At 37.3% G+C, this 16,079-nt stretch overlaps 1 protein-coding gene across 5 annotated transcripts in view; it reads left to right on the plus strand.

Annotated features, from left to right (window-relative positions):
• frmpd4 (FERM and PDZ domain containing 4) overlaps positions 1-16,079 on the plus strand; it is a 175,563-nt gene that overhangs the window by 116,745 nt on the left and 42,739 nt on the right. For all 5 annotated transcript variants that reach the window (XM_087266272.1, NM_001440745.1, XM_087266273.1 and 2 more), the window contains 4 exon segments: positions 7,688-7,848; positions 10,279-10,381; positions 12,375-12,420; positions 14,128-14,232. In XM_087266272.1, the coding sequence (XP_087122398.1) occupies positions 7,688-7,848; positions 10,279-10,381; positions 12,375-12,420; positions 14,128-14,232 (415 nt within the window).

Consider the following 16,079-nt stretch of genomic DNA (forward strand, 5'->3'; position numbering starts at 1 on the left):
TAAGACACCGACAACAGGCGATATGTCACAATCACGCCCCCACAAGAGCAAGCTCCTGATTGGTTAACACGCGTCAAACGCGCAAAATGCTCAGTTCGTGCCACGCCATTTGCGCCATGCACACCGCGCAATTCTCGTCATTCGCGGCGCGCCATTCGCGCGTATCGCGCCGCAGGATGTCTATTCGTGCGTTTGCATTGACTTAACATGTAAATCACTCGCGCTTGACGCGCATGCCGCGTCTGGTGTGAACGCAGCATAACAGAGCAAGGAAATTTTCACAGTATGTCTGACAATATTATTTCTTCTGGAGAAAGTCTTATTTGTTTTATTTCGGCTAAAATAAAAACTGTTTTAATTTTTTTAAAACCCATTTTAAGGTCACCATTATTGCCCCTTTAAGCAAATTTTTTTTTCGATAGTCTACAAAATAAACCATCGTTATACAAAAACTTGCCTAATTACCCTAACCTGCCTAGTTAACCTAATTAACCTAGTTAAGCCTTAAGTGTGTGTGTGTGTGTGTATACATATATGTATATGTTTATTTAGTCATTTAGTCATTTATTTATTTTTGCATTTAGTTTTATTTATTTATTTTTGTTATAATTTTTGGGTGCCACAGCTGCAAGAATATTCTTCTTTTATGGGACAGTTGTTCTAGGTTTTTTTTTTTTTTTTTTTTTTTTTTTTTTTTTAAGCGAAGCTGCTGGATTATTTGTTTATAAATTTGTTTTTATTTTTTACAGAGAGGTTAATACCTTTACTTGCCATTATCTTCAACAGTATTTCTTGAAGTCTGTGTATGCTTTTCTTTTACAGAGCTTTTTTTTCAGTATTTGTTGGAGTTCCAGCTGCCAGAAAATTCTTAAATCTTTTTTTATTATTAATTCATTTGTTTTAACTGGAATATTCCAGCTATTTTTTATTAAGCACAACAGTTATTTCCATTATTTAGTACTTATTTTTTTAAGTAAATGTGAAATGTAATATAAAAACTAGCATCAGTGTTTTCTTGCAAAGTTACTATATTTTATTTTCCATGCACATTCATTCCTTATGAACCAAATTCTTAGCCCTCCATCATGTTCAGTTTATTGAACACAGAGCTGATTAGGAGCTGTTTTTATTATTATTATTATTATTATTATTATTATTATTATTATTATTTATCTTTTTATTTATTTAGCCGGAATATATATATATATATATATATATATATATATATATATATATATATATATATATATATATATATATATATATATATATATATATATATATATATATATATATTACATTATAAAATCTTTTACAGGGTGTTTATTTACTTTACATTATTGCATTATCTTTAACAAGATATTTATAGTGTGCATGGGAGTTATATCATTATCTGGAAGTGCACAGGGGTACATGAAAGTTATCATTAATAATATTTTATTGACCATGCACATTCATTCCTCATAAACCCTTCACCTTTGCTTCGCGTCTGGTTCAGTTTATTAAACAAAGAGGTGACTGTGAGCTGATGTCTCGTGTTCAGATCTGCAGCTGAACCTGCGTCTCATGCACGACCTCTTGCGCTCTCGTGGCGTCTTGAAAGATTAATTGTAGGCCTCCGCCATGCGCTGGAACATGTGTCGAGAATGATGCCGCCTCCTTCAGCCCGCAGCTTTAATTAGCGGAGGACGAGCACACACTCACGCTTCACAGACCCACAAACGCTGGATCATATCGAGACCGAGCAACGGCTAAAAGCTAACGCAGGATTGCATTAGTGTAAGGCGAGAAGATGTGATGTAAAGGCCATTTGCTGGTTACCTGAGCATAAAGCAGACACATAATGCTGTTAAATTCACAATCAAATCTTACAGCGAGTGATCAAATGCAGATAATGTGACGCCGAGCGCCATATGAAGACCAAGGCTGTGTTTGATTCAGAGACAGAGCGTCACGCCAAGCTTTTTTACCTCTAATGGACGATAATGAGGAGTTAAAGATGCACATTATTACAGGAGGTGTGTGATTGATGCGCTTCACCTCATATGCACCTGCGGGTGATGTTCGGTAATGTAGTTTTGCACTCAGCATACAGTATGATGCGCTTTACTGTAAGTCCGTAGTTTGTTAACCTCACTTTAATATATTGTGTAGTATTTACAACTGTTAATGAACTGCACTTGAACAATTCTGTTGGAATATTCTACAGTTGCTATGGTAACACACAACTAGAGTAATTCATCTGTTGTGGTGATTCTTCAGTTGCCATGGTAACACCACTGTAGTAATTGATCTGTTGTGATGATTCTATAGTCGCTATGGTAACACAACACCTATAGTGATTGATCTGTTGTGGTGATTTTATAGTTGCTATGGTAACACAGCTATAGTAATGGATTTGTTTTGGTGATTCTATAGTTGCTGTGGTAACACAACAACTATAATAATTGATCTGTTGTGGTAATTTAACAGTTGCTATGGTAACACAACTAAAGTAATGGATCTGTTGTGTTGATTCTACAGTCGGTATGGTAAGAACTATAGTAATTGATCTGTTGTAGTGATTCTATGATTGCTATGGTAACTACTATAATAATTGATTTGTTGTGATTTTACAGCTGCTATGGTAACAAGTCAACTATAGTAGCCGATAAGTTGGGATGATTATACAGTTTCTAAGATAAAATGATAACTATAGTAACTGATCTGTTGTGGTTATCCTATAGTTGCTATGGTAATAATACAACAACTATAATAATTGATCTGTTGTAGTGATTCTATAGTCACTATGGTACCACGTCAGCTATAGTAATTGATCTGTTGTGCTTATGATATAGTTGCTACGGTAGCACAACTATAGTAGCAATTGATCTGTTGTGGTGATTCTATAGTCTCTATGGTAACACAACTATAGTAACTGATCTGTTGTGGTTATCTTATAGTTGCTATAGTAACACAACTATAATAATTGATCTTTTGTAGTAATTCTGTAGTTGCTATGGTAACACAACTACAGTAGCAATTGATCTGTTGTGGTGATTCTATAGTCTCTATGGTAACACAACTATAGTAACTGATCTGTTGTGGTTATCTTATAGTTGCTATAGTAACACAACTATAATAATTGATCTTATGTAGTAATTCTATAGTTGCTATGGTAACACAACTACAGTAGCAATTGATCTGGTAAGAACTATAGTAATTGCTCTGTTGTAGTGATTCTGCTATGGTAACTACTATAATAATTGATTTGTTGTGGTTTTACAGTGCCAGAGATGGGTTGCGGCTGGAAGGGCATCCGCTGCGTAAAAACTTGCTGGATAAATTGGCGGTTCATTCCGCTGTGGCGACCCCGGATTAATAAAGGGACTAAGCCGACAAGAAAATGAATGAATGAATGAATGAATGAATGATTTTACAGCTGCTATGGTAACACGTCAACTATAGTAGCCGATCAGTTGTGATGATTTTACAATTTCTATGATAACATGATAACTATAGTAACTGATCTGTTTTGGTTATCCTATAGTTGCTATGGTAATAATACAACAACTATAATAATTGATCTGTTGTAGTGATTCTATAGTCGCTATGGTAACACAACTATAGTAATTGATCTGTTGTGGTAATTCTATAGTCTCTATGGTAACACAACTATAGTAATTGATCTGTTGTGGTAATTCTATAGTCTCTATGGTAACACAACTATAGTAATTGGTCTGTTGTGGTAATTCTATAGTCTCTATGGTAACACAACTATAGTAATTGATCTGTTGTGGTAATTCTAGTCTCTATGGTAACACAACTATAGTAATTGATCTGTTGTAGTTATCTTATAGTTGCTATAGTAACACAACTATAATAATTGATCTTTTGTGGTGATTCTACAGTTGCTATGGTAACACAACAACTATAGTATATGATCTGTTGTGGCGATTTTATTGTCGCTATGGTAACTTGACTATAGTAACTGATCTGTTGTGGTTATTTTATAGTCGCTATGGTAACACGACTATAATAACTGATCTGTTGTGATTATCTTATAGTTGCTATGGTAACAAGTATAGTAACTGATCTGTTGTGATACTTTTATATTTGCTATGGTAACACAACTACAGTAACTGATCTGTTGTGGTTATTTTATAGTTGCTATGGTAACATGGCTATAGTAATTGATCTGTTGTGGTTATTTTATAGTTGCTATGGTAACATGACCATAGTAACTAACCTGTTGTGGATATTTTATAGTTGCAGTGGTAACACCACTATAGTAATTGATCTGTTGTGGTTATTTTATTGTCGCTATGGTAACACAACAATAGTAACTGATCTGTTGTGGTTATTTTATAGTTGCTATGGTAACATGACTATAGTAATTGATCTGTTGTGGTTGTTTTATAGTTGCTATGGTAACACGACTATAGTAACTGACCTGTTGTGGTTATTTTATAGTTGCTATGGTAACATGGCTATAGTAATTGATCTGTTCTGGTTATTTTATAGTTGCTATGGTAACATGGCTATAGTAATATGGTATATGGTAAATAATAGTTGATTAAATAAAAGCCAGATATTAGATTCAAAATATGAAACTAAAATCATTTGTTCACTGTGTGCATTCGCTATTTGTGTTTCACAATCATGCAGAAAAATATGTTAGATGTAGAATTATCAGCTAATATATTGGCTTTCGGCTAATATTAAAGAGATATCGTTATCTGTATCAGTCAATATTCCATATTGGTTCATCCCTAAATTAGTTTTCATTTAGCAGCATTGTTCCAGTAAGACAGTAAGTCTTTGCATGCCGTCATTTTCTTCACAGATGTTCGAAGATTTTTTTTTTTTTGACGCCTTGAAGTGTAGTGTGTGTTCCTGTGACTCGACTGTAGCACTCTCTGACTTTACAATGATTACAGTGTGTAACTGGGTCATCAACAGTTCCAGCAGTTTCTTCTCTCGTAGCTCTTTCCCTCCTCAACCTTTTGTACCACAGTGCCATTGTTCGCCTCCCCCTAAATTACAGATCGGCAGAACCTTTGAGAGGCGTGACGGTTCCCGCAGAGACAAATCATTTCCACGGCTTTATATTGTGTTCACATCCACTGTGTTGTGTCTGAATGGGGAATGTCAAACCTGCGTCTCAAATGTCGCTGTTATGAAGTAGGAGAGCAAGAGCTGTGTAATCTGCCCACATGGGAAAAAGAAATACTGTAGTATCTTACAGTAAATGCTGTGGTGTTTTGGTGCTATAGCATTTACTGTTGTGGTAAATCTATAGTCACTACACGGCAACTATAGTAATATAAACATACAATTGTCCCAATACTGTTTCTACAACTATAGGGTATGCTATACTACAATACACCACAGTTTACTGTAGTAAAAACTAAAGTGTATTACAATATTTATTAGTTCATCAGTCCACGTTAGTTAATATTACAGTGTGTTGTAAACGCTATAATAAAACACACTTTACTGTAAATAACACAATATTTTAAAATCATACTATAGTATACTGTATATATTAAACAACTCTGTTAATGAATACTACATCATACTGTACTTGAATTAATCTGTTGTGATATTCTAAGGTTACCATTGGTACACCTGTCCAACTGCCCGTTAATGCAAATGTCTAATCAGCCAATCACATGGCAGCAGCTCAATGGATTGATACAAGGAGTGGATTGGTGGATAGCATGTTCCTTCCAGCCACAACCCAGTACTGAGAAAAACTCATTCACACACACACACACACACACACACACACAAACACACCCTAAAGCACATGTTTTTGGACTATGGGGGAAACCGGAGCACCCAGACGAAAACACATGCCAACACGGGGAGAACATGCAAACTCCACACAGAAATGCCAACTGACCCAGCTGAGGCTCGAACCAGCGACCTTCTTACTTTGAAGCAACGGTGCTAACCACTGAGCCAGCATGTTGCCCATATTTGTATAATTAGGAAGCAATATTTTCAGTAATTTGTTGGATGTATTATATGAGAGAGCTGCTGTAGCTTGATTTAACAAACAAGTGGTTGTAATTGCATTTGCATTCACATTGTGAGCCTTAAAAGTTAGGAAGAACTCTTACACTCACAAAATTATCTTGCATAAATATGCAGAGCTTCCACAAAATTATTTGCAGAAGATTCTGTCTGACCTTTGTTATAATACACTTGCCATAATACAGTAAAGAAATGGCAACTAAAGTAAATGCATTAAAAAAATGGCAAAGAAAAGTCTGGCTCTAATTATAACTCAGCAATTAAATAATCATCATTATCATCATCTTAAGAAATGAATACAATTGAGCTCCATATTATCAATGCATCATACATATGTATGCTTTACTAAAACAATGAGTTTTTAGTCTAGTTTCATACCGAGTGTGTCTGAGCATCTGAAATTATCATACAGGCTTTTCTAGTGTTTCACAGCCATAAATGAAAATGCTCGACCTCCTTTAGTGGACATATGTTGTAAATCATTCCAAATTACACAAAATTACCTGAACATAACCTAAACATAGCCAGAACAAAACCTAAACATTACCTGAACATGGCCAGACATAAGCTGAACATAACCTGTTTTGGAGCCATATATAAAAATGCTCAACCTCCTTTAGTGGACATATGTTGTAAATCATTCCAAATTACACAAAATTACCTGAACATAACCTAAACATAGCCACAACAAAACCCAAACCTGAACATGGCCAGACATAAGCTGAACATAACCTGTTTTGGAGCCATATATGAAAATGCTCGACCTCCTTTAGTGGACATATGTTGTAAATCATTCCAAATTACACAAAATTACCTGAACATAACCTAAACATAGCCAGAACAAAACCCAAACCTGAACATGGCCAGACATAAGCTGAACATAACCTGTTTTGGAGCCATATATGAAAATGCTCGACCTCCTTTAGTGGACATATGTTGTAAATCATTCCAAATTACACAAAATTACCTGAACATAACCTAAACATAGCCAGAACATAACCTAAACATTACCTGAACATGGCCAGACATAACCTGAACATAACCTGTTTTGGAGCCATATATGAAAATGCTCGACCTCCTTTAGTGGACATATGTTGTAAATCATTCCAAATTACACAAAATTACCTGAACATAACCTAAACATAGCCAGAACAAAACCTAAACATTACCTGAACATGGCCAGACATAACCTGAACATAACCTGTTTTGGAGCCATATATGAAAATGCTCGACCTCCTTTAGTGGACATATGTTGTAAATCATTCCAAATTACACAAAAATACCTGAACATAACCTAAACATAGCCAGAACAAAACCTAAACATTACCTGAACATGGCCAGACATAAGCTGAACATAACCTGTTTTGGAGCCATATACGAAAATGCTCGACCTCCTTTAGTGTACATATGTTGTAAATCATTCCAAATTACACAAAATTACCTGAACATAACCTAAACATAGTCAGAACAAAACCTAAACATTACCTGAACATGGCCAGACATAAGCTGAACATAACCTGTTTTGGAGCCATATACGAAAATGCTCGACCTCCTTTAGTGGACATTTGTTGTAAATAATTCCAAATGACACAAAATTCATGGAAAATGCTTGAAATGTTGCCTCAATTGATGTATTTTCCTCTTTTTTTGTTTGTTTGTTTTGCAGTCACCTCTCGCAGTCCAGTTCTCTGGAGGAGGTGCGCGTTGATGTGGAGAAGTTTGTCCCTCCGGCACCGAGGAAGGTGGAGATGAGACGAGACCCGGTGCTCGGCTTTGGCTTCGTGGCGGGCAGTGAGAAACCTGTCGTGGTTCGATCTGTTACTCCAGGTACACAAATAACTAGATCAGCTACATTTATTGATATTAGTGATGCCAATGATATGTGTATATGATCTACACCATATATATATATATATATATATATTCATGTAAATAAACATATATAGACACGTGTGTGTGTGTGTGTGTGTGTGTGTGCGCATTTATGTACATGTATGTATATGTATGTGTGTGTATATGAGCAATATCACACGAGTAGCAGTGCGATATAGCTGTATATCAGCACTGGTGGGAGGGGTGCACTGCTACAAGTGTGATATTGCGTTTATACAACAGTTCGACAGCACAATCGTGTTTATAAATAAGATAATCAAACACGGCGAGCCTAAAAACACCTTAATATTAAGAACTACTTTCTTCTGCCATTCATTCACATCTGCAGCTGACGTCAGAACAACAGAAGCCGTTACTCATTCACCAATGTCACTTTAGAACTAGTGTTTGAATGATTCTCTAGCGTAATGTCTAAAGTTAAGACAAAACAGCTGACTTTGCTCACACTTTGAGATTATAAAGCTGACAGTGACATGAAATGCCATCAGTCTACAGAGATATCTTCTCACAGTGTTACAGTCTACAGTATTTCTCTGTTGCAATCGGGATATCACAATAATTAACCCCGTAAAAAGCAGCGCAATCACTACCAGACTGCTGTTGTGTTTGCTATAAGGAAAAACGCTAAACACATGCAGACTGTGCTTCTTTCAATCTGCCAACACAACACACATTGCTGATATGCGAGCAAATCGGTATAAATACAGCACTACAACATACAAAAGAGAGAGATCAACTTGTTCGACAAAGTTGGCGGCCCGGGGGTGTTTACAGACTTTACCAAAAAAAAGAAAAGGGTGGGGGGTGAAATTACGGGAGTTTTCCGGAAGAAATAAAAAACGCGATGGTTGCGGGAGATTGGTCTGAAATACAGAATACTCCCATGAAAAACGGAAGTGTCAGCAGGTATTGCTTACCAGTTTAATAATGATTTGACCAGCTGTAGTTAGAAATCAGACTGTTATATCTTCTAAGCTTAAGGGCTTATTATGCGGTTCTGTCGCCATCTTGTGGATAGAAAACGTCAACCGTCTCTGGTCTACTCTGGCAGCTAATGGCCACCGACGAGCTCTTTCAGAAATTGTAAATATTTTAAAATAGGCACTATTCTTACAAATAAACTGCATAGTTTCAATCTAAACAACTACAATCTCCACTAAAAAAAGCCTCAAAGGTACATTTTTTTTGTCTACCAGCAGTAATATTTGTCAAACTGTAGAGTGTCTCTCTGCTTGTTGCTGGCTGTGGGCGGAGTAATACACAAAGGTGAAGGCCTATCAGCCAATCAGATTCAAGAACCAGACAGAACTGTTGTATAAATAAATAAAAATAATATTAATAATAATAAAATAATATATATATATATATATATATATATATATATATATATATATATATATATATATATATATATATATATATATATATATTTATTATGTATGTATGTATGTATGTATGTATGTATGTATGTATGTATGTATATATATATATATATATATATATATATATATATATATATATATACATACATACATACATACATACATACATACATACATATATATATATACACACACACATATATATATATATATGCACTCTTGAAAGCCCGCATGACCTGCTCTTTTAAACTCAAGGGTTTTATTCTTGGAAGAACAGAGCAGGCCTGAGTTTACCATCTGCGGTTGTTATTGTGCCAGTTTGGACAGCATTATCAGATTGTTCATTATCTTAAATGGATTTGCATGTCATCTATCTCGGCTGGTACATTCAGCTCAGGAACATGTAATGTATGAATATTTAAATTTTATTCAAATGAAGGGGACTGATAACTAGATTGCGTAAGTCTTTAAAGCAACACACTACTTTTATTGAAAATAGGCTCAAATAGAGAGAGAGAGAGAGTGTGTGTGTGTGTGTGTGTGTGTGTGTGTGTGTGTGTGTGTGTGTGTGTGTGTGTGTGTGTGTGTGTGTGTGCGCGCGCGCATGTGCGTGCGTGCGCGTGCGTTTGCGTGCATGTGTGTTTGATTGTTTGTTTGTTTGTTTCTGGGTGTGCAACTGTGTATCTCTGTGTGTGCGTGTATACCTGTCTGCATGTGTGTCTGCATCTGGTTTATTGTGTCTGTGTGTGTATATTTGTATGTAATGTGTGTGTTTGTGTACGTGTGTTTGCCTGTCTATGTCTATGTGTGCGCGTGTGTGTGTGTGTGTGTGTGTGTGTGTGTGTGTGTGTGTGCGTGCCTGCATCTCTGTTTCTTTTCATCTCTAACTATGTTTGTGTGTGTTTGTCTGCATGTATGTATATGTATGTCTGCATCTCTCTCTGTGCCTGTGTGTTCATCTGTGTGTGTGATGAATGCGCAGGAGGGCCTTCAGAAGGAAAGCTGATCCCAGGAGATGAAATAGTGATGATAAATGAGGAACCCGTGAGTTCGGCTCCAAGGGAACGAGTGATCGACCTAGTCAGGTAATCCACTCCATCATTTAAGCTCTCCAAAAATACTTAAAAGAAATGGGAAATCAATGTGTAAAATTAAAACTAATTTAAAAACAAAAGTAGTTAAATAAAACTGGAAAGTAAAAGATGAAAAAAGTGCCTAGAGCACAACCTGAACATTAGCCAAACATAACTTGAGCAAAGCCAGAACATATCCTGAAACATTACCTGAACATAACCTAAGCATAGCCAGAACATAACCTGAACATTAGCCAAACATAACTTGAGCAAAGCCAGAACAGCTTGAACATGGCCAGACATGGTGTGAACATTGCCAGAACATAGCCTGAACATAGTCTGAAACATTACCTGAACATAACCTGAGTGTAGCAGAGGCCAGCTAGTGAGTGCTGTGAAGGTAAACCTCACTATGACCTCTAAAGGTGCTCTAGCGACAGATGCTATAGGCCATGGTATTTAGCTTCCTTGTTAGAGCAACCGACTCCCATGCGGAAAGTCGGCGGTTCGATCCCAGCTCGGAGCGGGTTGGGTGGCGTAGGATCAGCGGGGCTACATTGGTGCCGTGACCCGGATGGGAGTGAGGTTTAGGGGGGTGAGTGTAGCAGAGGCCAGCTAGTCAGTGCTGTGCAGGTAAACCTCACTCCTCTGATCTCTAAAGGTGCTCTAGCGACAGACGCTAGAGACCATGGTCTTTAGCCTCCTTGTTAGAGCAACCCATGCGGAAAGTAGGCGGTTCGATCCCAGCTCGAAGCAGGTTGGGTGACAAAGGACTGGCGGGGTTACATGAACATAACCTAAATATAACCTGAACATTAGCCATACATAACTTGAGCAAAGCCAGAACATAGCCTGGACATGGCCAGACTTAGCCTGAACGTGGCCAGAACATAGCCTGAACATTATCTGAACATAATCTGAACATAACCCAAACATAGCCAGAACATAACCTAAATATTACCAGAACATGGCCAGACATAACCTGAACATAGCCAGAACATCGTCTGAAGATTGCCTGAAGATTGCCCGAAGATTGCCCGAACGCAGCCCGAAAACTGCCCGAACATCGCCTGAATGGTAATTGAATATTACCTTAACATTATCTGAACATAAAAAGAACAATAACTGAACTTAGCCAGAACATATCCTTTACATAGCCTTAACATAACCACAATAATTACTGAATATTAGACAAACATTACCTACGTAACCAGAATATTAATTGAACATAACCAGAACATAGCCTGAACATAACCAGAATGGTAACTTAATATTACATTATCTGAACATAACCAGAACATTAACAAAACATAGCCAGACCATATCCTCAACATAGCCCGGACAAAACCAGAAAATTAACTGAACATTGCCTGAACATAGCCTGAATGGTAACTGAATATTACCTTAACATTATCTGAATATTAACTGAACTTAGCTAGAACATATCCTTAATATAGCCTGAACATAACCAGAACGGTAACTAAATATTAGCCAAACATTACCTAAATATAACCAGAACATTAATTGAACATGGGCAAAACATAGACTGAATAGTAACCAGAATAGTAACTTATTATTAGCCGAGCATTACCTGTACTTAACCAGAACATAGCCTGAACATAACCAGAATGGTAGCTGAATATTACCTTAACATTATCTGAACATAACCAGAACATTAACGGAACATAGCCAGAACATAACCAGAATGGTGACTGAATAGTAGCCGAACATTACCTGAACAAAATCAAAACATTAACTGAACATAGCTAGAACATAGCCATAACCATTATCTAAACATAACATTCTCTGGAGCAGGTAAGCCATGCAGTGATAGCTAAAATAGCAACAAAGCATAATTAAATCCGAGTTCCCCCGTATGGTGTCTAAAACCCAGGATTGGTGCAATAAATAAACCGGAATTTAATTGGCTAACTAATCCGGCTTCAAGGTACAGGCCCCAGGAGTGTTTTGCACTTTATTATTGCACATTATTGTTGTTTTGCAGGAGCTGTAAGGAGTCCATCATCCTGACGGTGGTGCAGCCGTATCCTGTAAGTGCTTTTTTTTCCCATAAGAAATACTGTGAAGCAGAGAATTGTGATGCTCGACATTCACTATACTGATTAACTCTCTCTTTTACTGCGAGTTTGTCAGTATATTGGCTAATTTGATCAGGCATTGATCTACTAATTATTCTGCTGACCTTCATGGCCAATCACAGTCATTTCTGTTGAGCATGTGAATACAACAGCAAATCAGCGCTGTTATAGAATGTTCTCAATAGCAGTCAAATGTTGTTTTGGACGGTTTAAAACTTGAGTATCGATCGGTACCGAATTCCAGTATCGTGACAACACCTAATAATATGTATTTGGGTTGTCACGATACTGGAATTTAGTACCATTCATTCATTCATTCATTAATTTATTTTTTGTCAGCTTAGTCTCTTTATTAATTCGAGGTCGCCATAGCGGAATGAACCGCCAGCTTATCCAGTAGGGATGTCAAAATTAATTGTTTTTTCGGTGCACTGCGATGCAGACGCGGATAATTCGGTATCGGTTCAGTAAAAATCATGTACCGACGTCATTTATCTCCTATGCGCTCTGTCGCGAGGGAGGTGTATTTACAACACTCAGGAGCCAACTCAGGGCTGGCTCGTGGCATAGGCAGTATAGGCAAATGCCAAGGGTGCTGTAAATCCAGGGGGGCACCAGAAATAGCGGCAATAGCTCAAAAACCTCTTACCCTAAAAACATTTAAAGTGTGTTTCCTACAAAAAGACAAAGCTGGTTATGTTTCACAGCTGTCCTTTTCCTTTTTTTTTTTTGCTCGACATTACGACCACTGCTCCCTTTAAGCTCTCACAATATGCTTTTAGCCGGGATAGCTCGCACGGAGCCGAACTCTCAGTAAGGGATCCTCGGAAAAGTGCGTCTTTATTTTCTTTTCTTTTTCTTGCTCCGCTCAGCGCGAGCTCTCCCGGTTAAACGCATATTGAGAGGGCTGTGTGTGGAAAGTGTGGAGGGCTGTGTGTGGAGAGGAAGTGTGTGTGTGGGTTTGTTTGTTTGGTGCTGTCTATGTTTGTGTATGTGTGTGAATGAGAGACTGTGTGTGTGTGTGTGTGTGTGTGTGTGTGTGTGTGTTTGTTTATATAGCTTGTTATAGCCTTCCCCCAAAATATAACTGTGTATGGAAAGCATCGTCAATGCACCAAGATATCGAATTGAACCGAATCGATGGCATGATAATCGTAACCGAACCGTGAGACCAGTATAGGTTCACACCTCTGTTATCCAGCACATTTATTCATAGCAGATGCCCTTCCAGTCGCAACCCATCTCTGGGAAAGAATTTAGTCCCAATCAAAGCTCAAAAAAAAAAAAAAAACACTTTTACATATTTCTTTCTTTATTTTATTTAATGTTGGTAAATTTGTCGCATGTTCTACAACAATTTTTATTTATTTGACTTACTTTTTAGCATTTCTAGTGAGTTTTATTAACGTTTAGTTCTTTATTTTTTGTTCTTTAATGATGAACTAAAATAATGCTGAAATTAACTGTATAATTTCACTCAGCGTTGATTTACTTTTTTTCTTTTTATTCTGCTTTTAGGTTTGGTTTTTGTTAAAGATAATAACCCTGCTGCAGTCTCCATGTAGATCTGCTTGTTAGTCTCTGCCTAAGCTTTTGTGCAGAAGATGATAACCTAATAAAACTGATTTTTCAGTAATATTTCTGCTTTTGTTTTCCCAGTCTCCCAAATCTGCCTTCATCAGTGCAGCTAAAAAGGCCAAGTTGAAATCCAATCCGGTCAAAGTGCGCTTTGCTGAAGAAGTCATTATTAATGGACAAGTGCCGGTGAGTGAAAAATGACACGTTTTGCTTGGAAAGCATGTCATATAGCACAAATTTTTCATTTTATTTTTTGCATTAACTATTACTTATGAACCAAAATCAGCTGCTGATTACAAGTTTCACAACACAATCTGTAATCTGTCACATAATCAGCTAGATTACACCTTTATGTTAATGTAATCGGACTACTTTTGGATTACATTTAGATGCTTTACTTTTGTACTAACTCTTATTTGACGTCACATACAGTTGAAGTCAGAATTATTAACACCCTGTATATCTTTTTCCCCAATTTCTATTTAACGGAGAGCAGATTTCCTTCAACACATTTCTAATCATAATTGTAGCGAAATTAGCTCAGTTTATGAATGAAGATGTCAATAATAACGATTTTAAATTATTAATATTCTGAATTAACTTATAGTTAATTTAACTAAATAAATATAACAATGACTTTGCCCGCTCATCTGAGCGGACTCTATAATTATTTATTTATCTAGAAAGAGATTTATAACTACTTCTTGTGAAATCGATGAATAGTTTAGAAATTTTAGTAAACTTGTTTTAGTAAAGCTTTTAGCAAGATCTATCATTAAAGTGACCTCTTCTGTGAGGCAAAACAAAGACAACCTAGCATGGTTATAGCGTGATTGATTGACTAGTCTAACATAGGATTGGGCCGATAGACGTTGCCATCATCCATCACCGATGGTCAATAAACAACACGATGCTGAGCCAGCATCGCCAATCCTCCGCCCGTCGCAAACCCGCTCGCGACAAATACACACTCAGGCCCCATTTACACTAATACGACTTAGTGGTAAAATGCCATTTTAGAATGAAAATGATCCACACCGTGTTTTACCTAGCATTTCTGAACAGCCCTCCGTCCGCTGAAAACGCACATCTTGCATTCCTCTGAGCTCCAGAGAGCAGTACACGTTGGACAGTTTATCAAGGATGTACCGCTGGATCGCGTCTCATTATAGTTAGTTAGTTAAACGTGATTTTCAGACATCCCAAGTCTCCCGAACGTTCCGGGAGTCTCTATGCATCTGCGGGACTCATAATTCCCGCATACGAGTGATAATCTTCCGGAAAGATTATCTCTTGGTCCTCAAATAAGTCACGCACTCTTCTCACCCCTGGATCCCTCTTCAGACACGTCGCGCGCACTCTGTCTGTTTTCACATGATGACGATGCCATCGTCCATCGCAATGTTTCACATTAGGCATCGTACGATGCCAAATTGGTCGACATCGCCCAACCCTAGTCTAATATATAACAAACAAACCAACGTTCATTCATTCATTTTCTTTTCGGCTGACTCCCTTTATTAATCCGGGGTCGCCACAGCGGAATGAACCGCCAACTTATCCAGCACATGTTTTACGCAGCGGATGCCCTTCCAGCCTTTTCCATCTCTTGGAAACATCCACACACACTCATTCACTACAGCCAATTAAGCCTACCCAATTCACCTGTACTGCATGTGTTTGGACTGTGGGGGAACCCGGAAGAAACCCACGCGAACGCAGGGAGAAACATGCAAATTTAGTCGTTTCTCTGCGTTGTGTATATTTTTAGAATGAAAGAAAGTCTCCACACAAAGCTGGTCGTGCTGAGGTGATTTTATTTTTGCCTGTACAACACACAATCAGGCAGTTACCCTCTCAATCTCAGTTGAGTCTCCTCAGTTGCCTCTCCTCTTAACAGACATCGGGAAAGAGAGAAAAACAAACTCTCCATATACACACACTTACACATTTACTTACACTATGTATATGTCACATACTAATATAAAATAATAGTAATAATAATAACAATATGAATATAAATAACTCTTATA

Source organism: Danio rerio, chromosome 9, assembly GCF_052040795.2.
Source record: "Danio rerio strain M-AB ecotype USA chromosome 9, GRCz13ab, whole genome shotgun sequence".
Lineage (NCBI taxonomy): Eukaryota > Metazoa > Chordata > Actinopteri > Cypriniformes > Danionidae > Danio > Danio rerio.